This window comes from Martes martes (genome assembly GCF_963455335.1).
Source record: "Martes martes genome assembly, chromosome: 6".
Classification (NCBI taxonomy): domain Eukaryota; kingdom Metazoa; phylum Chordata; class Mammalia; order Carnivora; family Mustelidae; genus Martes; species Martes martes.
Window position 1 is genome coordinate 46,993,953 of NC_137893.1, and position 22,906 is coordinate 47,016,858.

At 34.2% G+C, this 22,906-nt stretch overlaps 1 protein-coding gene across 2 annotated transcripts in view; it reads left to right on the top strand.

Annotated features, from left to right (window-relative positions):
* Positions 1–9,735, top strand: part of IBTK (inhibitor of Bruton tyrosine kinase) — a 96,136-nt gene extending 86,401 nt beyond the window's left edge. For both annotated transcript variants that reach the window (XM_080806284.1, XM_080806285.1), the window contains exons 27-29: positions 6,637–6,708; positions 7,115–7,247; positions 8,248–9,735. In XM_080806284.1, the coding sequence (XP_080662410.1) occupies positions 6,637–6,708; positions 7,115–7,247; positions 8,248–8,379 (337 nt within the window). In that variant the 3' untranslated portion in view covers positions 8,380–9,735. The remainder of the gene's footprint in view (positions 1–6,636; positions 6,709–7,114; positions 7,248–8,247) is intronic.
* Positions 9,736–22,906: the final 13,171 nt, after the last annotated feature.

Genomic DNA, 22,906 nt, shown 5'->3' on the forward strand with positions numbered 1-22,906 from the left:
ATATAATTTCACTTCTAAGTTGAGTCTAACAAAACAAAAGAAATAAGTAAAACATTCATGTCTATAAATGGGTATGTTGGTGCCAGAAGGGAGGGGGTTGGGAGCATGGGTAAAATAGATGAAGGGGATTAAGAGATACAAACTTTCAGTTATAAATAAGCCATGGGGATGAAAAGTACACCATAGGAAATACAGTCAATAATATGTAATAATGTTGTATGGTGATAGATGGTGACTACACTTGTGATTAAGCATAGCATAATATATAGAATTGTTAATCACTCTTGTACATCTAAAACAAATATGACATTATATGTTAATTCTGCTTCAATTAAAAAATGCATATATGAAGTCCAGTTCTTCATGAGAGGAATGGAATATTTTATGGTTAGCTGGAAACAAAAAAGTATATTATAATGCTTAGTTTAAAATAAAGATAAAAGTTCTCTTTAAAAAAACCCATTCTTCATGAATTTTCTTCCTTGTTAAATGGCAAGTCTTTAATATTCCATCTTCCTTACCAATATTCAGTCTATCATCAGGACACTCCAGTTTTGGCTCTTAAATATTCCTTAAATCATATATTAAATTGTATCTCCACTGTTTTTATCTTCATTCAGATTACTATGATCTTTCACCTGAGTAGCCTCCTAACTGATCTTGCCATAACCTATCTTCCTCTCCTCCAGTATATTGAGGCAGTTATATTCTTTTTTGAAATGGCAGATCTTATTGCTCTTAGGGTAAAAGCTAGAATTCTTATCTGTGCTTTAAGGCCTTCATAGTCTGTTTTCTTCCAACCTCATCTTTCTCTTTTAACATCTCTGGATTTTCTTTATCTTGTTCTTCTCTCAGTTTCTCAAATACCATTTACTTCTTGCCACTACCCTTTAACTAGTTGACTCTGATTCTTTCAGTCTCTATTCAGTTATATTCTTTGGAGAAGTCAGACTTCCCTTACTGGGTCAGTATTTTATGATATGTTCCCATAGTACTTCTCACTCATCACACTTTTCACAGTTATTAGTGTGATTCTTTGTTTAATGTTTTCAATTACAAGTATTTTAATGTCTATATATCTAACTGTATGTTCAATGAAAGCATAGGAGAGTCATCTCAATGAGAGATTGATCTCTGCTCATCACTGAATTACCAATGCTTAGAATATTTTCTAGCATGTAATAGAGCTCAGTGAGAATAAGATGAATAAGTGAGGTAAAATTATAGCTGTTTCAGGTAACATTTGTTTTTAATGAGTAAGTTATACTGTATGCCTTTGGTGTGTAAATTGTAAGTTATGAGCATTAAGTTCACTTTAATATTTTTACATTTTAAATATTAACACTATAGATTGGATAAGTCTGTCTGAAAATATTGAAGATCTGTGGTTTCATAGTTGATCACTAGAGTGTGCTATAACATCAAGGCTCTTAATTGTGAAAAGTGGCTTCTGCTATTATATGGGTTTGGAAATTGTAAAGGAGTGTATAATAGTATACAGTATTCTACAGGAGTATTATAACAGTATATACTATAATACAAGAGTATTATATAGGAGTGTAGAATGATGTCATGCCATCCATAGCTTGTCTGTTTGGTAAGTGGAAGTTAATGTTTTAAATAGCTGTATATTATCACTGATCAGTGTATAATATATGATCACAGAGAAAGGAAATCGCTTGACTTTCATTTTTTAATTTCATTACAGAAAATGTGAAATCATAAGTGAGCTTTTTAAAAAAGAAATAATGAAACAAAGTAAAATATTAATTCACCAAATTATATATGAACAACATTCTGCTTGCCTCTATTAGATGTATACATAGGAAGTGTTAAATATAGGCCTAGTCCCTTAAGTATGTTTGAAATATCTAGTTGGTAAGTCTAAACGTGCACACATGAAAGGTAAATGAAAGGTCAAGAATGAAATTGGAATACAATATAACAGTATTAAGTCACAAGCAGTATATGATTTAAGTGTCAGGTGAGTGGTGAGAGGGGAAAAAATGACTATGGGTTGGAATTATCAAGAAAAACCCAACTGAAGAAGGGCTTGAGTAGTAGTTCATAAACACTTTTCTTATTCAGTGCCAAATATTTATTTGATCATTATATGTATGGCCATAATGAATAATGTCAAAAAAATATTGATCTATTGCCACAAGCTTTTGAACACAGAATGGGATTTTTAAGAGAGCAGAAGTGTAATAGAGATGGTGTAAATAGAGGTAATAGTGAGAATTATAGCTGGAAGACAAATGGTATGTTCCTTTAGGGAATTTGTGTGGCAGGTGTTATGGAGTTCATCTTAGGAAATTCCTCAAATCATGTATTCTTGTTTTAAATGTAGAAAATATGATTCCCTCCACCCCTCCACCCCCTGCCCCCACCCCCGCCAAGGCTGGGGAAATCCAGGAATGGCAGTGTTATTTGGGGATGTTAAAATGCAGAAAAGAGGAATTTGTGGAATTTATGTGTTTATTGTTACTTATATGTTCTTTTTCATTTTCATGTGTTTTCTTTCATTTTCCTTCCACTTAAGCATCCCTTTATGTAATTCTGGGCAGAAAATGATCTTGTGTTTCTTATTGGTAAGGAAAGCTACTTGTGAGGCAAAAATTATTCCATCAGCTCTAAACATAAAAATCTTTGTAATTAAGCTAATACAGAATTCCTTAAAAAAATTAAAAGTCAGTGGTATGAGTAAGAAGTAATTTAGTTATTCTCAAAGTCTAAATTTGGTAAGATTAATGTTGTTCAGTTTGAACAAAAATCCCTGAAAGTAGATTTTATTTTAGCCAGCCTTTTAATGTTGCTTTTATTTTCAGAAGGCTAAATTTTATACAGATTGTCTATTGAGATGTCTATTTCTGTGTTGCAAATACCTGCAGCTTAACAATGCTGTATTTATTATCTGAAAGCTTATCATGTTTTTGATATTTGTTTAATCATAGCTCTAATAGTTTAGCTTCATTCTAAGTTGAAATTTTCATGAACTTTCAGTTGTTTGGGTAAATTTATAGCCAATGACATTATCAACTGAAAAAATCAGTAATGGAAAGACTTCTGGGATTACAATCTTAGAAAACAGATTTGAGTTTCAGTCTAACACAGTAGCCCTCTGTGAACCTTTCTGAACAAGATTAAGTACATCTGAAATAAAAATAATATCGTACAGGGGCGCCTGGGTGGCTCAGTGGGTTAAGCCTCTGCCTTCAGCTTGGGTCATGATCCCAGGGTCCTGGGATCCAGCCCCACGTTGGGCTCTCTACTCAGCGGGGAGCCTGCTTCCCCCTCTCTCTCTGCCTGCCTCTCTGCCTACTTGTGATCTCTTTCTCTGTTGAATAAATAAATAAAATCTTAAAAAAAAAAAAGAATAATATCATACAAGTTTATTATAAGGCTTAACATCTGATGATGCATATGCAAGTACTTTATAAATTATAAAATGTTATACAGGTCAGTTGTTATACTTAAGCTCTGATTGCTTAAGTTTGATTTAACAAGGCCTAAATAAGATACTTTAGTCCCGATACTCAATTTGTTTTAGCCAGTATCATACCATTTTTCGCAGACAGCTTGTAGCTGCTCTTCTTAATTAAATAATAATGGATTCTACAATATTTTTTCATTTCATTAAAAGTGTCAAACACTTTTAGCCAATCCCAGACACTGGAGGGATTTTTGAATAGCACTCAAGTCATTATCTGTGTTTATTCCATGTTATGCTTTAGTGCCCTAGAAGGCCTCTAATCTCTAATCTCGGACTGACTTTAGGGCCTTTCTTTTCTTTCTTTTTTCCTTTCTTTCCTTCTTTCTGTCTCTCTTTCCTTCTTTCCTTCCTTCAAGGACTTTTTAAGGAACTTAACCATGGAATTTGCATTTAGTTACTAAAGTAGCACTCTATTCCATCAGAATGTAGAATTTTTTTCATTCATTCTGTAGCTATTCTAGTCTAGATACTCATCATCTTGTAACATTTATTCAGTAGCTTTCTAATTCATTTTCTTAGCTTCATTTTTCTCCTGGCTAGATGTTTTTTTACTTCATCCTGGAGATTTCTCTTATTTTGGATATCATAGGTCAAGTATCCTATAGATTTCAAGTCCTAGAGCTTAAAACTAAGAACCTATAACTATACCTATTTTCAGTTCACTCAGTACCTACCATCTAGAAGAAAAGAGTTATCCGTAATTCAAAGGAATTAGGAACTTTAAAAAAAAACAAACCTGTTTTCATTTCATACTTAAAATCCTCTGACTTTCTTACTCTGTTATTTATTCTTTAATTCTGTTTTTACAAACAACTGTGTTCCAGGTATTCTGTTGGACACACCAGTGAGTCACAGTGCTATACCTTGAGAGACTAATCTAGCAGTTAAGACAGATGTGAAAACAATAGCAACACAGTGTGGGAAGCTCTGTAATAGTAGTTGAAGTGCTGTAGGAGTAGAGAGAAGGTGTTATTTAAGCCAGTCCTTAAAGAATAAGAAGACATTTGTAGTGGAATGTATTCTGAACTAAGGGAAATTATAGAAATAAAGGCAGGTTTATGATAATGGAAAACATACTGTACTCTGAGTGAAAAAGATCTGCTTCGTGTTCTGTTTCTGTTACTTCCCAACCTGTGAATCAGGCAATTATATATAATACTCTTTGAGTTTGAATTCCCTAATCACTGTAATGGAAATAATACATGTTTTCTTTATAGAGTATTGCAAAGATTAAGTGAGATAAAATATTTGAAAAAACTCTCAGTGAATTTATTTGCCCATACATCAGGTCTAAATGTTTTAGCTTTCAGTGCATTTTGTACTCTGGCACTCATGGTTCATTTTAACTTTAGTTCTCTTTTAATCTCTTCCAAACTCTAATCCTGTCATTCTATTAATATCTTTACTTAAGTTACCAAAGTCTTTTACCATCCCATATATTTTACAGCCAAAAACCCTATTTCAGTGCCACTGTCCTCAGCTTTAATGCCATTTCTTCAGTGAAGCCCTCATGTCAGTTTCTCCTATGAATCCATACTACTTGTGCAAATTGGGACAAGTATCAGTTGTTTTATCTCATATTGTTTTATTGTTGTTTATAGATTTTTTAAAAGATTTTATTTATTTATTTGACAGTTCACAAGTAGGCAGAGAGGCAGGCAGAGAGAGAGAGAGGGGGAAGCAGGCTCCCCACCTAGCAGAGAGCTCAATGCTGGACTTGATCCCAGGACCCTGAGATCATGACCTGAGCCGAAGGCAGAGGCTTTAACCCACTGAGCCACCCAGGCGCCCCTATAAATAGATTTTTTAAATCTTTCCTCTCAGAGTTTTTGGAGGGGAAGGGACTGAGGTTTTTGTTTGTATCTTCAGTTAGCCACTAGATAGTATCAGTTTTTGATGTAGTGTTCAGTGATTCATTGTTTGCATATAACACCCAGTGCTCATCACAACATGTGCCCACCTCAGTACCCAGCATATGCCATTACCTGTTACCCCATCCCTCCCACCCCCCTCCTCTCTGAAACCCTCAGTTTGTTTCCTGGAGTCTGTAATAGTCTCTCATGGTTCATCTCTCTCTCTCTGATTTCTCCCCCTTCAGTTTTCCCTCCTGAAGGGACCGAGTTTTTGTCAGCCTGATTTTCAGCACCATAGTGCTACACATACATAACAACTGTACAAATGATCCATAAATAAATCAGGAAGTCAGTATTTTAGACCCTGTTTGTTCATTCTCTGACTTTGTATTAAACCTGCCTAGGCCTAAATTTGCTCATTCCTGAAAGAGGGCATTTGATTAATCCTGATAAACTCTAGGTACCTTTCTAGCTATAAAATTCCACAATTAGGCCAGTCTCTGTAGTAACTTTGTTCATTTTTTTTCCCTTACAAGAAAACTTCTATCGCCTCATCCTATACTTCTTTTATTGTCTTTTCCATGAGACCCTCTCAAATACCAAATCTTTTTTTTATTTTCATAGTCCTTGTTAGATAGAGTCTAAGTAATTTTCTGCTATGTATCATTTTATTTATTGTTTACTCATTTTGTGAGTTCATAGAACATAGAAATCATATCTGTTTCTATCCTATAATGCCTGGCTTATTGAAGTATTTACTGTATTAGTTCATACAATTTGGCTAATTATCTGGTGTGTATGTATTTTGAAACTTAGTGCTAATTTTTCATTTTTATTCATAAACTATTATTAATGTAAAACTTCATTTACAAAGTTTTCCATATTTCCTATTGTGTGTTTGATAATAGTAAATGGCTGTATGAATATTAGAAAAAGTAGACCATTTCTTACAACATCTTCCTCTCTGGTATTTTATACACAGGATTTTATAACTACCTGTAGATTCTTTTTTAACGGTTTTTATTTATTTGAGAGAGGGAGCCTGGATGCTTGATCCCAGAACACTTAGATCATGACCCGAGCTGAAGGCAAACACTTAATTGACTGAGCCACCCAGGCACCCCTGTAGATTTTTTTTTTTCTTATAATTTTAAAGGTAAGTCTGACTTCCACTCATTAACTTGAATCCTGAGTCAGGACTTATAATTATTCCTCTGTATTTCTATTAGTAAACAATTTTATTAATATTAGTAGAAGTTTTAACCTCCAGTTTTGGCATTTGTTTTGCAGATGCTCCACTCATGGTACCCCAGGACCAGAAGGCAACCATATTTCAGATTTACCACTTCTAGACAGTCACAAGTAAGGCTAATTGATTAGCTTTGGAGCCTCCACAGCTAAGCTATTGTTTAGTAGTGAAAGATAATACTAAAAATTGGGAGTAGTACATTGAATAGAATGAGTTTTCTGACTACTGTCTACTCCACAGTTTGAGTTACCTTTCTGTTTGGTTATATCATTTCTGTTCCATCCAGCGTTTTGGTGTTTTCTAAAGTTTTCTCTACAGCACTGATCCAAATAAAATATTAGTTCTCCTTGCTTCTCTTTCTCACCTCACCATTCTGTAAAGAGAATGCAAAAGCTTCCAAGTCCCTTCATATTGTAGGTCACTGGGAAAAAAATGTAACACTGTTGACTATTTCAGAGGAGAATTTATATGTAAAAATTTGCGATGATGAATGAGAACTCATTGTTACTATTCTTTTAGTCCCTGGCTGTCTTCTTCATTGACTGCTCCTTCCATGGTAGCCCCAGTCACTTTTGCATCTATTGTAGAAGAAGAACTACAGCAGGAAGCAGCTCTTATCAGAAGTCGAGAAAAACCCTTGGCTTTGATTCAGGTAGGTAATGTGCCTTTATGGACTTAATTTAGAGAAGGGCTACATTACATTTCATCTTGAGAAAATTATGTTTGTTTTCATCACAAAGGTACATATATTTATCATGTTAAAATGTAATATAAAACTAAGGGACTCAATAGTATTAATAGAAGGAATTCAGGATAATTAATTTAGAACAAATAAATTGTCACAAGAGTAACTTTTTATTTTAGCACTGGTGATGCTTTGGACTGTTTTAGTTTTTAAAAGTGATCAGTAGGGCACCTGGGTGGCTCAGTCTGTTAAGCATGTGACTCTTGATTCTGGCTCAAGTCATGATCTCAGGGTCATGAAATCAAACCCCTTTTTTGGCTCCACACTGGGCAGTGGAGCTTGCTTAAGATTCTCTCTGTCCCTCTCCCCCTCCTGCCACATTCATGCATGCTCTCTTAAAAAAAAAAAATTTTTTATATATATATATATATAGTGTGTATATATATATATATATATACACATGTATGAAAGTGATCAGTAATGAACTTGGCATTATCTAGTACTTATGGATCAGTAAGTGTTCTTAGGTTGTAAGCCACAGATACCAACTTTGGCTAACCTACGGAAAAGAGAAATTATTAGAGGGATATTAAAATTCCACAGATTTAGTTGAAAGACCAGGGAGCCAGGGTTGGAAACAGATAAGACCCATAGTTGTCCTGAAGAGTTAGGAGACTTGGAAGCAGAAAGTATCTCACTGAAATTATTGGAATGAATGGATTCCAACAACTATTTTCAGGGTTTTCTTTCTTTCTGCTCTAGATTAAAATTCAAGGGAGGGTGGGTATCTGATTATTCTTTTTCAGGCCTTTTTATGCCTTCTACTTGCAAAGGGAATAGCAGGATACCTAATTTAGTTCTGCTGCATTGTATTCATAGAAAGTGTACTTCCACAAAAGGAAATTTAAAAGCTAATATAATCCTGCTGAAAGATTAAAGCAAGTTTTTTTTTTCATCCTTTTTTCAGATTGAAGAGCGTGCGATACAAGATTTATTGGTTTTTTATGAGGCATTTGGCAACCCTGATGAGTTTGTCATTGTTGAAAGGACACCACAGGGACCACTAGCAGTACCTATGTGGAATAAGCATGGATGCTAATTTGCTCTGGAGATGAAATGCATTTTTCATCAGTCATGATTGTTACAAAGAAGAGCTATGGAAAAGAGTTCTTACAAATTTGGTAACATCATTCTAGATAGAATGAGAAAGAAAGAATCTAATTTCTTTAGTGCAGCTTAGGTATGTAATGTTTGTATGATAAAAACAAATGCCACAGAATTGTGATTTTAGTAACTTTATGTAAAAATGTGAGAGGAAAAATTTCTCTAGGTTAAAAGTTTAAGTAGAATTATTTCTTCTGAACAGTCTGAAAGGAAAACATGAGTGATTGAAGTATAAAATTTAAGAGTGAGGAATGAAAAATAACTATTTGAGAATTTGGGATAAATGATTTAGAAGATATTGCCAAATATCTGTTGTCACTTTTTTTTTTTTAATATATGATATTGATGAGCTTAAAGTAGGAGCATCAGCCATTACTTCTGATCCATTAATAACCAAATTTTGTGTTTGCAGTTGTAGTTTGTTTTCATTCTTGTCTTTTGATCAGGTCGTCAATGTTCCAGGTCTATTTTAAGTGTGGACTGCTCAAATGCTGTATTATTTCAATTTGTACAGCACATTTTGCATTAAAATATGGAATACAGTGAAAAGAGAATGTGAATACTATTCTGAAGCTTAGTCCAAGATAATGGTTCCTTTATTAAATTTGGAGTCATTGTGTGTGGTTTTTTGGTTGGGAGGGGAGACCATATAAAAACCTGATTATGAATCAGTTTCTCAAAATATTAGTTTTCCAAAATAAATGCTTAATTATACATACAAGAATTAATAGTTTTGAAGACTTTTTATAATATTATGTAATCAGAAGTTCTCTGAGCCTGAGTTAATGAATAGACATATGCATTGTTTTCTTTACAGTATGATGTTTGGTTTTGAGTGGCTAAATCTGTTAAATGTTAAATCTGTGCTCCAGTAAACTAGACAAATTGAGAAGGTTAATGTTCTCATTTCTGAAACATAATCCTAGAGGAACATATAGGCAATTCACTGCTGTAATTCAGGTGATGGAAATATGTCTGAAACTAACTTAATACTTGAGGTTTAGCTCTACCTAAAACAGCAAATTTGTAAGCATATGTGCAATAAAAAATAATCTTGATCCGTTTTAGTGTTAACATGTCTTTGATATCTACTATATTGACATCTACCATAGGAGGAATTACTAGCTGGTGTTGTTTGCATTGATGCTGTGTGTTCATTCCTTCAGTGCTTGAAAAAGGCAGTTTTCCTAAGATGCGTCTGTGATAAGTTTTATATTATGTTTAACTAAATTGAGAAGAAATGGATTTTGTAATGTTTTATTGAAGTTGCAGTAAAGAGGCCTTCTGAAGTAATTGCTTTATTTCATATGAGGCTTTGATTCTTAATGCATATTGGGATCGTTAACATTTAAAGATGCTATAAAGTGTTGGTTTTCACAGTGCACTCCATGTTGCCTAAAAAAGCCTTTGTTGGATGGGATTTGAAGGAGGGACAGGGCTAACTGAGTCTGTGGGGCTTTAGGCATTTACAAAGCTCCACTGGAGTGTTGTACTTTCTGGCCCATTTTATATAGTGAGATGTTATATAAAATTTCATTGGGGGGAAAAAGGAATTCTTTTGCTAGTAAAATGAAAGATAAGCATGCTATACACTGTAACTTCCATAAACAATTCCATGAAGATAGTAACCTAATACTTTGCCACCAAAAAGCCCAGGAAAGTGATGGTCCCCCTCCCCACCAACAACAATATTCTTCTGCCTGTAGTATTTAATTCATCTCTAATCTCCTTGATTTTAAGACTTAACAGAATTGAAGAAAATCTGGATATTGTCAGCTTAAAGGATCAGAGAGTCAAGAGGTTTTTAAGATTGACCAAAACAATCGTAGAACTCTTCAGCCTGGAAAGGTGATGGTTAAAGGAGGTAGAGTGGTAAAATAAGAATATTTTGAAAACTTGCAAAATTGCGAAGTCTGCCAGTCAAGTAAATTTTTTGACAAAATACTAGGATTTCGGACCTCTCTTAAAGTTCAAAAGAGGTAACTTTTAAAACAAAGTTAAGAGATTCCTACTTTATATTATATAGTAATGACAGAGACAGTTGAGAAATACTGCTAGTCAATATCTAGGTTTGTTCTATAGCTCTTGGAGATTGGGAGTATGTGTTTGCGCATGATAAGGGTGTTAATAGCTGTTTCATAAAATTTTAGATCTGAAGAATCCTAATACATTAAACTTGCATATTATCTTCATTTAAAAAAAAAAAAAAGCGAACTCCAGAGAAAGTGACTAAGAATGAAGTCTGTCTTTTCAGTCTGATTCCCCTAGAGCTGTGCCTCCTAAAATTAGCAATTTAACCAAGACTGAGAACGAATTTAAAAAGCACTTAGAAAAGATAAATGTAACCAGAAGCTTTCAGAATTGTCTAAGAGAGCTTTTCAGAAGAAACTAAAACAACCTTCTACCAAAGAATTGGGAACAAGTGATCCAGGATTTATGGTACTGCTTATGTGTATCTTTTTTGCTTGAAGTGATGCTCCATTATGTTCAGATACCAGAAAAACCTGGTCTTTCCTACGCACATAACCATCAAACTGTATCTTAGTCTTTATGGATTTTATTTAATTTTTTCAGTGTCTCTCTGCTTGGCTGTCTTTACTTTTCTCTCTGCTTGGCTGCCATTTCATCTGTGTCAAAACTGAATTCTTGATACCCCAAACTTCCTGATCTTTATTTCCTTACCTCTTATGTTGCCATTCTTAGAAGTCATTTGGGCTGAACTTTTGGATTCTACTTTATCTCTTTCCCCATTTGCCCCCCCCCCCCATTTATTGGTTGTCCAGCTCCTATCATTTATTTAATCTTTTTCCATTTCATTCTTCATTTCACTCATTTCCATTACTACTACTGTGTTTTATGCTCTTTTTTCTTTCCAAAAATTCTTAGACCTTTTGGTCTCAGTACAAAAGGTTTATACTGATAAAATATTATTGAGAACTCTAAAGAGCTTTTGTTTATATGTGTTACATCTATTTGTATTTCGTGTATTCAAAATTAGAAATGTAAAAATTTAGTTCCTTTAAAAATCATAACCATATGTTAAATAACATTTTTAATAAAAATATAACTATTTTACAAAACAAAATTAAGATTGGGATCATTTTATATTTTTATACATAAAAATACAAATACAAAATAAATTAAAAAATAAATACAAAATAAATATAAATATAAAAACATATGACTCAGTATTTCAGGTTTAGGTCTTTGCTGTCTGGGTTAATAGAGGACCTCCTGGATTCTCCTAGCTACTTCTACGAAATTCAGTCTGTTGCAGTGTCATTTGTCATACAGTATCTGGAAACTTGAGAGACTGAGATAAGACAAGTTATGAAAATGGTTTGAATCTGACTCCTGAAAGTTTGAAAACATGGTTAAGAACCACTTCTTTAGTCCCTTAGCTGCTAATAACCCTTTTTCCATCTGCCTGGTGCAGTCCATTAAACTTGTTAATTCCCAAACTAATAGCCCCAAAGCATATGTCTTGTCTATGCTTTGAAAACTTAAACTTAAGTTGCTCCCTCTACACTTTGAGTAAGTTCACATTTCCTCAGTTTGGCCTTCAAGTGATTTTTTCCATCCCATCTCTACATGTGGTGGTAGAGCCAAACCTGACCTGATATTTATCCCAAATAGATTTTGCTTTGTTCATGCAGATGTCTGCCTAAATTTTTCTTTCTCTTCTCCTACTGAAATTCCCTTCATCCATGATTAAGGCAACCCAAATTCTTCTTCCTTCATAAACTTCTTCCTGTTTTTTTCTCCCCATAGCTTCTCAAAAGAAAAAAAAAAAAAAAAAAAAAAACACAGTATACATGGATTGCCTGTGTTCCCATTTCCTTTCAGTACTTTATGCCTTACAGGGTACTTGTCAGATTCTTTCATTAGTTCTGTTTTCCTATTAGTCTTTAACTAAATTACTTGTACTTTGAAGGCACAGACTAAGCATTCCTTTCTTTATGTGTTTTATTTAAAATCTTGAACCATAACACAGTTAAGTGCAAAAGACAAAAATATTCAGCTAAGTGACTTACCAGTAAATCAAGAAATGGATCATTAATAGTACCTCAAAAGAGGTACTGGATTTGATTTGCTAATACTTAATTGAGAACTTTTACTTCTGTAACTCATGAGAGATAATGGTCTGTGGTTTTCTCTTCTGTTTTTTTCTGGCTTTAGAATCAGTGTAATAATGGCCTCATAGAATGAGTTCAGAAGTATTCCTCCTCTTTTCTGGAACTGTTTATAAATAGTTGGTATTATTTCTTATTTAAATGTTTGCCAGCATTAACAACTGAAGCCATCTGGGCTTTTTTTGGATGAAAAAATCTTTATTAATTCAGTTTCTATTTCTCTGTAGGTTGTAGGCTTACTGAGGTTTTTAAAAAATATCTTCATGAGTTAGTTACAATAATTTATGTGTCTAGGACTTTATCTAAATAGTTTGTTGGCAAAAAGTTTTTCACAGTATTTCTGATCCTTTTAATCTATGTAAGATTGGTGAGGTCTCCACTTTCATTCTTGATTTTGGGTCTGTGTTTTCTCTTTTTTCCTTGATCATATTACTTTTGTCTATCTATTCAAATAATAAATTTTGAGGTTCATTGATTTTTTTCCCATTTTTTTCCCATTGGTTTTAACCCTGATCTTCATTATTTCCTTTTTTCTGCTTGCTTTAGGTTTTACTGTTCTTTTTCCAGATGTTTAAACCTAGGTTATTAAGAGCTTTTTTCTAAATATAGTCATTTAAAGCTATAAATTTACCAGTTAGCACTGCTTTACCTGCATTCCATAAATTTTTGTTTTGTTTCTATTTTCATTCAGTTTAAAATATTTTTAAATTTCCTTTTGATTACTTTTTTGAACCATGGATTATTTAGAAGTATATTTAATTTCAAAATAGTTGGGAATTTCTCAATCCTTTTGTTGTTTATTTTTGTTTTAATTTTGTTAAGTTTGGAGAATCTATTTTGTATTGTTTCAGTCCTTTTAAATTTATTGAGACATATTTTATCATCTCATACATAGAATTTTAGAGATTCCATGTGTTTATAAGAAAAATATGACTGAGTTGACATCATCTTATGAAATGGCAGATTACAGAATTTTGTTTTCTGTGTTGAGAGCAGAAATTGTTGCCTAAATAAAGGACAGAAATAGAGGCTGAAGATCAAAAGGTATGGACTGTGCTGGATATCAATCTATTTGTACTTCAGATCCATTCTCTTTTCTTCTGTCCACTATCCTGTCTTGTGAGGCTGAACTCTAGAACTTTACCAACTAGCTCATTTTCCTTCTGGCTTCGGGTTACTTTAGCCAGTTTGGAGCAAATAGTATACTGTTGGCATATTGACGGGAAGAAAGAGACTGAACTTTTTTCTTTTTTGTCTTTTGTCTGGAGAGCTTTTTATTAATCAACAGCAAAAGGGAACTATTTATAAATTGCTTATAATTCCCTTTACATCTCAAATTTTAGTATGATCTTTTAAAGATTTTGAATTTCCTTAGGTGCCCTAAAATCCACTGGTCCTAATTCTAACTTGATATAAAGAAAATAATAGTTTTTCCAAAGATCATCCAGAGAGGAAGTCAACAACGAAATAATATACTTAAATGACATGTTAAACCAGAAGGACTTAACAGTTATATACTTAACATTCCATCCAGAAACAACAGAATACACATTCTTCTCAAGTGCACATGGAACATTCTCCAGGGTAGATCATAAGTTAGGCCACTAAACAAATCTTAATAAATTTAAGAAGACTAAAGTGATACCAAGCATCATTTCTGACCACAATGGTATAAACAAGAATCAATCAGAGGAAGAAAACTGGAAAATTCAGAAATAATGTGGGGATTAAAAAACATGCTACTGAGCAACCAATGGGCCAGAGAACAAATAAATAAATAAATTCCTTGGGAAAAATTATAATAGAAATACGACATAAAAGAGGATGCAGCAAAGATGTTTCTAAAAGGGCAATTCATAGCAGTAAATGCCTACATCAAGAAACAACAACAAAAAGTCTAACCTAACTTTATACCTTAAAAAAACAAAACAAACAAACAAAAAACAAAAAAACAAATGAAGTCCAAAATTAGTAGTAGGAAGGAAATAACAAAGATCACAATGTAAAGAAATGGAATAGAAACTAGAAAGACATGTGTATCAATGAAACTAAGAGCTGTTTTTGTTTGTTTGTTTGTTTGTTTGTTTTTTTAAGGTAAATAAAAAGACCCTGAATCGCTAAGGAAATGTTGAAAAAGAAAAACAAAGTAGGGGGCATCCCTTGCCTGATTTCAAGCTTCACTACAAAGTTGTGGTCACCAAGACAGCATGGTACTGGCACAGAAACAGACACATAGACCAGTGAAACAGAGTTCAAAGTCCAGAAATGGACCCTCAACTCTATGGTCAAATAATCTTTGACAAAGCAGGAAAAAAATATACAGTGGAAAAAAGACAGTCTCTTCAATAAATGGTGCTGGGAAAATTGGACAGCTATGTATAGAAGAATGAAACTTGACCATTCTCTTACACCATGCACAAGGGTAAAGTCCAAATGGATGAAAGACCTCAACATGAGGCAGGAATCTATCAAAATCCTAGAGGAGAGGGGCGCCTGGGTGGCTCAGTGGGTTAAAGCCTCTGCCTTCGGCTCAGGTCATGATTCCGGGGTCCTGGGATCGAGCCCCACATCGGGCTCTCTGCTCAGCGGGGAGCCTGCTTCCTCCTCTCTCTCTGCCTGCCTTTCTGCCTTCTTGTGATCTCTGTCTCTGTCGAATAAATAAATAAAATCTTTAAAAAAAAAAAAAAATCCTAGAGGAGAACATAGGCAGTAACCTCTTTGACATCGGCCACAGCAACTTCTTTCAACACATGTCTCCAAAGGCAAAGGAAACAAAAGTGAAAATGAACTTTTGGGACTTCATCAAGATCAAAAGCTTCTGCACAGCAAAGGAAATAGTCAACAAAACAAAGAGGCAACCCACAGAATGGGAGAAGATATTTGCAAATGACACTACGGACAAAGGGCTGATATCCAAGATCTATAAAGAACTTCTCAAACTCAACACCCAAAAAAACAGTCATGTCAGAAATTGGGCAGAACACCTGAACAGACACTTCTCCAAAGAAGACACGCAAATGGCTAACAGACACATGAAAAAATGTTCATCATCATTAGCCATCAAGAAAATCCAAATCAAAACTACATTGAGGGGCGCCTGGGTGGCTCAGTGGGTTAAAGCCTCTGCTTTCGGCTCAGGTCATGATCCCAGGGTCCTGGGATCGAGCCCCGCATCGGGCTCTCTGCTCCACAGGGAGCCTGCTTCCTCCTCTCTCTGCCTGCTTGTGATCTTTGTCTGTCGAATAAATAAATAAAATCTTAAAAAAAAAAAAAAAAACTACATTGAGATATCACCTTACACCAGTTAGAATGGCCAAAATTAATAGGAAACAAGTGTTGGAGAGAATATGGAAAGGGGAACCCTCTTTCACAATGTAAGGGAATGCAAGTTGGTGCAGCCTCTTTGGAAAACAGTGTGGAGGTTCCTCAAAAAATTAAGACTAGAGCTATATGACCCATCAATTGCACTACTAGGTATTTACCCAAAAGATACAGATGTAGTGAAAAGAAGGGCCATCTGTACCCCAATGTTCATAGCAGCAATGGCCACAACTGCCAAACTGTGGGAAGAGCCAAGATGCCCTTCAACAGACGAATAGATAAAGAAGATATGGTCCATATCTACTATGGAGTTTTATGCCTCCATCAGAAAGGATGTTGATACTTTTGTATCAACATGGACAGGACTAAAGGAGGTTATGCTAAGTGAAATAAGTCAAGCAGAGACAAGACAATCAATTATCATATGGTTTCACTTACTTGTGGAGCATAAAGAATAACATAGAGGACATTAAGAGAAGGAAAGGAAAAGTATATTGGGGTAAATTGGAGGGGGAGACGAAGCATGAGAGACTGAACTCTGAGAAACAGGTGGGGGGGGCGGGGGGATGGGTGAGCCTGGTGGTGGGTATTAAGGAGGGCACGTATTGCATGGGGTGCTGGGTGTGGTGCATAAACAATCTTGGGACACTGAAAAAATAAAATTTAAAAATAAAAATAAAAAATGAATTTTAAAAAATGATCATTAGCAAGACACCCCTTCCCCAAAGGGGGAAAAAAGAGAGGACACAAAATTAGAATGAGAGAGATGTTACAACTAAGACCACAGAAATAAAACGGATCCATAAGTTACTATGAACAATTATATACCAGTAAATTTGAAAACCTATAAAAATGGATAAATTCCTAGAAACACACAACCTACAAAGACTGAATCATAAATAGAAAACCTGAACAGACTAATAATTCCTATTCAGGACATTGAATTGGCAATCAAAAACCTCCCAACAAATAAAGGTGCAGGACCAGACAGCTTTAGTGATGATTCTACCAAATATTTAAAGGGGAATTAAGAACAATCCTTATCCAAGTCTTCCCAAAAAACAAGAAGAGAGAACACCTCCAAACTCATTTTACAAGACCAGGATCACCCTAATACTAAAGTCAGAAAAGGACACACACAAAAAACCTAAAATTACAATCCTATATCCCTAATGAACACTGATGCAAAATCTTCAACAAAATATTAGCAAATCACAATCAATAATACATTAAAAGGATCATATGTTATGATCAAGTGGCATTTATTTCAGGGATGGTTCAATATCGGTAAAACAGTGTGATTCACCACATTAACAAAATGAAGGACCATCTTTAATAGATGCAGAAAAAGCATTTGACAACATGCAGCACCAATTTATGATTAAAACTCAACAAAGTGGATATAGAGGAGATGTACCTCAATATAATGAAGGCCATATACAATAAGCCCACAACTAACATTGTATTCAGCAGTGAAAAGCTGAAAGATAAGAAGACAAGGATGCTCATTCTTGCCACTTTTTTTTAACATAATATTGGAAGTCCAAGCCAGAGCATTTTGGTAGGAAAAGAAGGAAAAGCCATCAAGATCAGAAAGAAATAAGTAAAACCATCACTACTTGCAGATAATATGATACTATGTTTCCCACTATAAACCTGGAAGATTTCACCCAAAAACTGTTAGAATAAATGAATTCAGTTAAAGTTTCAGGAATCAAAATAAACACACAAAAATCTTTTGTTTTTATATACTAATAATGAACTATCAGAGAAATTAAAATGATCCCATATACAGTTGCAGCAAAAAGAATAAAATACCTAGGAATAAATTCAACCAAGGAGGTGAAAGATCTGTAACACTGAGGACTATAAAATACTGATGAAAGAAGCTGAAGAAGACATAAATAGATGTTCTGTACTCATGGCTGGAAGAATTAATGTTAAAATGACCATACTACCAAAAGGAATCCCTATCAAAATTCCAATGTCATTTTTTTTCTCAGAAATAGAACAGTTCTGAAACTGTATGACTGAATATGACTGAAGGGCAAAAGCAGTTTTGAGGAGAAAACAAAAAAGCTGGAGGCATCACATTTCCTGATTTCAAACTGTAATACAAAGCTATAGTAATCAAAACAGCATGGTATTGCCATAAAAAAAAGACACATAGATCAATGGAACAGAATAGAGAGCCCAGAAATAAACCCATACATTTATGGTCAGTTAATTTACAACAAAGGCATCAAGAGCATACAATGGGGAAAGGAGAGTCTCTTCAACAAATGCTGTTGGAAAAACTATCATACATCATGTATAAAATTTAATTCAGACTGGATTAAAGACAGAATAAAGACCTGAAACCATAAAATTACTAAACCATAAAATTACTAAAAGAAAAATAGGTGATAAACTCTCTGACATCAGTCTTGGCAAGGATTTTTTGAATTTGACAACAGAAGGAAAGGCAACAAAAGAAACAAATGGGACTACTTCAAACCTAAAAAGCTTCTGCACAGTAAAGGAAGTCAATATAATGAAAAGGCAACCTACCAAATGGAGAAAATATTTGCAAGTGAGGGGCTAATATTTAAAATATATAAAGAACTCCTAAAACTCAACACACATGTGAAAAGATGCCCAAATTACTAATCAGGGAAATGCAAATCAAAATCACAATGAAACATCATGGCGAACCTGTCAGAATGGCTAAAATAAACAATATAAGAAATAACAAGTGTTGGTGAGGAAGTGGAGAAAAAAGAAACATTACACTGTTGGTGGAATGCAAGCTGGTACAGCTACTATGGAAAATAGTATGGATGTTCTTCAAAAAATGAAAAATAGAATTACCATTATGATCCAGTAATTCTACTATGGGGTATTTACCCAAAGAAAATGAAAACACTCATTCAAAAAGAGGTGTGCACCCCTATGTTTATTGCAGCATTATTTACAATAGCCAAGATAGGGAAGCAATCCAAGTGTCCATTAGATGGATAAAGATGAGGTAGTATACATGTGTGCTCACACACATACATACCATAGAATATTACACAGCCATAAAAAAGAATGAGATCTTGCTATTTGCAACAACATGGATGGCTCTAGAGGGCATAATGCTAAATGAAAAAAATTACAGAGAAAAATACTATATGATTTCACTCATGTGAAATTTAAGGAACAAAACAAAGAAGAAAAGATGAACAAAAAAACTTCTTAAATAAAGAGCACAAACCAGAGGCTGCCAGTGGGGAAGGTGGGTTGGGAGATAGGTGAAACAGGTGAAAGGATTAAGAGTACACTTAACTGTGATGAGCACCAAGTAATGTATAGAATTTTTAAATTATATTGTACATCTAAAACTAGTAAGCACTGTAGATTATACTTGAACTAAAAAAAAATAAAAATTTAAAAAACCCATACAGTAGCAAAAAACAAATTTAAAAATGGGCAGAAGAGCTGGATTGACATTTTTCCAAAGACATACAGATGACCACAAACATATGAGAGGTGCTTAACATCACTGATCATCAGGGGAACACAATCAAAGCTACAAGGATATACCACTTTAATCCGTTAGAATGGCTGTTAACAACAACAAAAAGGAGAGATGCCTGGGTGGCTCAGTTGGTTAAGCCTCTGCTTTTGGATCAGGTCATGATCCCTGGCTCCTAGGACTGAGTCCCACATCAAGCTCCTTGCTCAGAGGGAGCTCCTGCTTCTCCCTCTGCCTACCACTTACCCTGCTTGTGCTCCCTCTCTCTCTCTCAAATAAAATCTTTAAAAACAACAACAAAGAAATAACAATATTGGCATGGATGTGGAGAAAAGGGAACCCCTGTGCACTGTTGGTGGGAATATAAATTGGTACAGCCACTACGGAAAACAGTATGGAGTTTCCTCAAAAAATAAGAAATAGAACTACCATCTGATCCAGCAGTTATACATCTGGGTACTTTTCTAAAAAAAATCCCAAACACACTGGAAGATAGGCACCACCATGTTCATTGCAGCATTATTTTATAGTAGCCAAGATAAGGGAACAACCTAAGTATCCACTGGCGGATGAATGACTAAAAAATTGTGATACACACACGGAAAGAAGTGAGATCTTGCCTTTTGCTACATCATGGATGGATCTGGAGGGCATTATGCTAATGACATAAGTAAGACAGGAAAGGCAAATACCGTATGATCTCACGTGTGTATGAAATTTTATATATATGTGAAATCTTAAAATATATATATTTTATATAATTTATATAACATATTAGGTTTATTATATATTATGTATTATATACTATTATACTAATTATATATTATACTAGTATATACTGTATGCTATCATATATATGCTATATAATATTTATTATACTATATAATATACTATTAAATACTAATATTATACTAATATATATATTTATATATATATATATACACCCTAAGCCCTTAGATAGAACAGATTGTCAATTGCTAGAGGCAGGGAGTGAAGGGTGGACAAAATGAGTGAAGGAGTTCAAATGGTACAAACGTCCAGTTACAAGGGTGTCATGCAGATGTAATGGACAGCATGGGGACTATAGTTAATAATATTGTATTGCGAATTTAAACACTGCTAAGAGTGTAGATCTTAAAAGTTACCACAAGAAGAAAAAAATTTCCTAATGATATATGGTGATAGATGTTAACTAGACTTACTACAGTGATAATTTTGCAATATATACAAATAACAATTATGTTGTATGCCTGAAACTAATATGTCAATTATACCTGAATTAAAAATTTTTTCTAGTTACATTCTCTGTTAGAAAATAAAAGTTAAACTGTAGATTAAAACTGTGTGGGAAAAATTATAGGGCCAGACTCATTTTCAGATATCCAAGACAGATCATCATTTCCTAATAAGGTATTTTGTTTTACAAACTCTTTCTCTACCCATCTTTTATAAACTAATTATATACATATGAACTTTTAACTATAAATTTAATTTGAACAGAAAATGAACTGAATTACATTTAAAATTACAAATATGAATGTACAGTACAAATATTTTCCAAAATACTTATAAATTTCTTTAGTGTGGAGTTCAGTTTAGGATGTATTGGAGCTCCTAAAAAATAAAGTCCTATAAATAGACTTATTTTAAAATAGATGGCATTTGAAATTGATAGCAGTTATATGTAGTTTTCTTTTAAAGTTAGGCTAAAAATTAAGGGAACCTCTTAGTCTTTTCATGTGTACATGAGATGAAAAAGATTTGGAGGTGATCTAATTTTTTTTTTAACTTATAGAGACTTTGGAGGTACAATTTAGTGTGCAGTAGGACTTCCAGTTTTAAGATGATAAAGAAAAGTCATCTTCAGCCTCCTCTTGAAAATCACCTCTAAATAACAAGAAACACAAGAAGCAAATGCAAACTTCATCTTTGACCAAACCAGAAATTATCATTAAGACTGAATCTCAGTATGAGGTGACAGAATATGTACAGATCTCCTCAAACTTCAAGTGAAAGAATGGCTTCCACTTTTATTAATGATTATGACTACAGAAAAGCTTGGGTTCTTTGCATATTTTCCCCTTTAGCTGGTTCTGGTTTGACCTCTTAAGGTCCAATTCATATATCCTGAGTTGCTCAGAATTTTCTCATGTCTGAGTAGATGTGATTACCCACTTTGATGAGTTTAACTGATGACTTCAGCTTTCAGTAGACTTCAGCATGGTGCTTTGCTCTTACAGCCCAAGCCAATTCAATACCAGCAGGCTGACCTCACACCAGCATCTCAACAGCTCCTCAGTTCCCCTAGTCACCTCCACATTGTAACCTACAAAGCATGGCCTCACTTTTCCCGTGGTGATTTTGCGTGGTCGTGCTCCTTCACTAGTTGGCCCCAAATGGCCAGAACACTGTGTATAAACAAGTTCTGGAGGTCTACCACACTTCATACCACCTATAACTAACACTGCTGATTTTATACTTAAAATCTGCCAAGACAAATCCTGTGTTCTCTCTCTCTCTTACACACACACACACACACACACACACACACACACACACACACACATTACTACTACTAGTAAAGGGGGAAAGAGGAAACTTTGGGAGGTGATGGATATGTCTATGACCTTGATGGTGGTGAAGGTGATAATGGCTTCAGGGAAGTACACTTATTACCAAACTCACCAAGCTGTATACATTAAATATAGACAGCTTTTTACCTATCAGTCATACCTCAGTTAAGTGGTTTTAAGAAGTAGATTGAAATAAAGAAAAAAAGGGTGAAAGAGCTGAACGGGGATTGTGTTTGAGCTGGGTCAGAGAGCAGCTATTTTGGCACAAGTCTTTTTTTAGAAGGGCTTGAATTCTAAACTCTGTAAATATATAATACTTTAAAAATTGAGAAATTAACTATAAATTCCAAAATCTATTAGATAAATGGCTTTATAGAAAAGAAAACCAGACATATTTCTTGCTCAGTATAAATATTAATTTACCTGGTGTTAAATCTTAAAATTTGAGACTGTAAAGCAAGTACCCTGAACTTGGTTAACATGAAAGCTCCAATTATTCAGCTAAGTTTCCTTCATAAAATAAGCCCCAGTGTCAGAAAATATACACTGTAAAGCATCTATCTTAATTTGCTAAAGCTATCAAAAATTTTAAGGCAAAAACTATGGTGGAAGCATTTAGATTATTTACATCTATTAGATCTTGTTTCAGAGTATTTTTTTTAAACTTGTTAAAGCAAAAGACTTTTGAATCCTATTGTGATGTAAAAACAATACAAAGAGAAAAGTAAATTGTGTATTCTGATAAATTACCAAAATGTATCATAGAGCATAAGGAATAACACAGAGGACATGGGGAGATGGAGAGGAGAAGGGAGTTGGGGGAAATTGGAGGGGGAGATGAACCATGAGAGACTGTGGACTCTGAGAAACAAACAGGGTTTTGGAGGGGAGGAGGGTGGTGGTGGTTGGGTGAGCCTGGTGATGGGTATTATGGAGGGC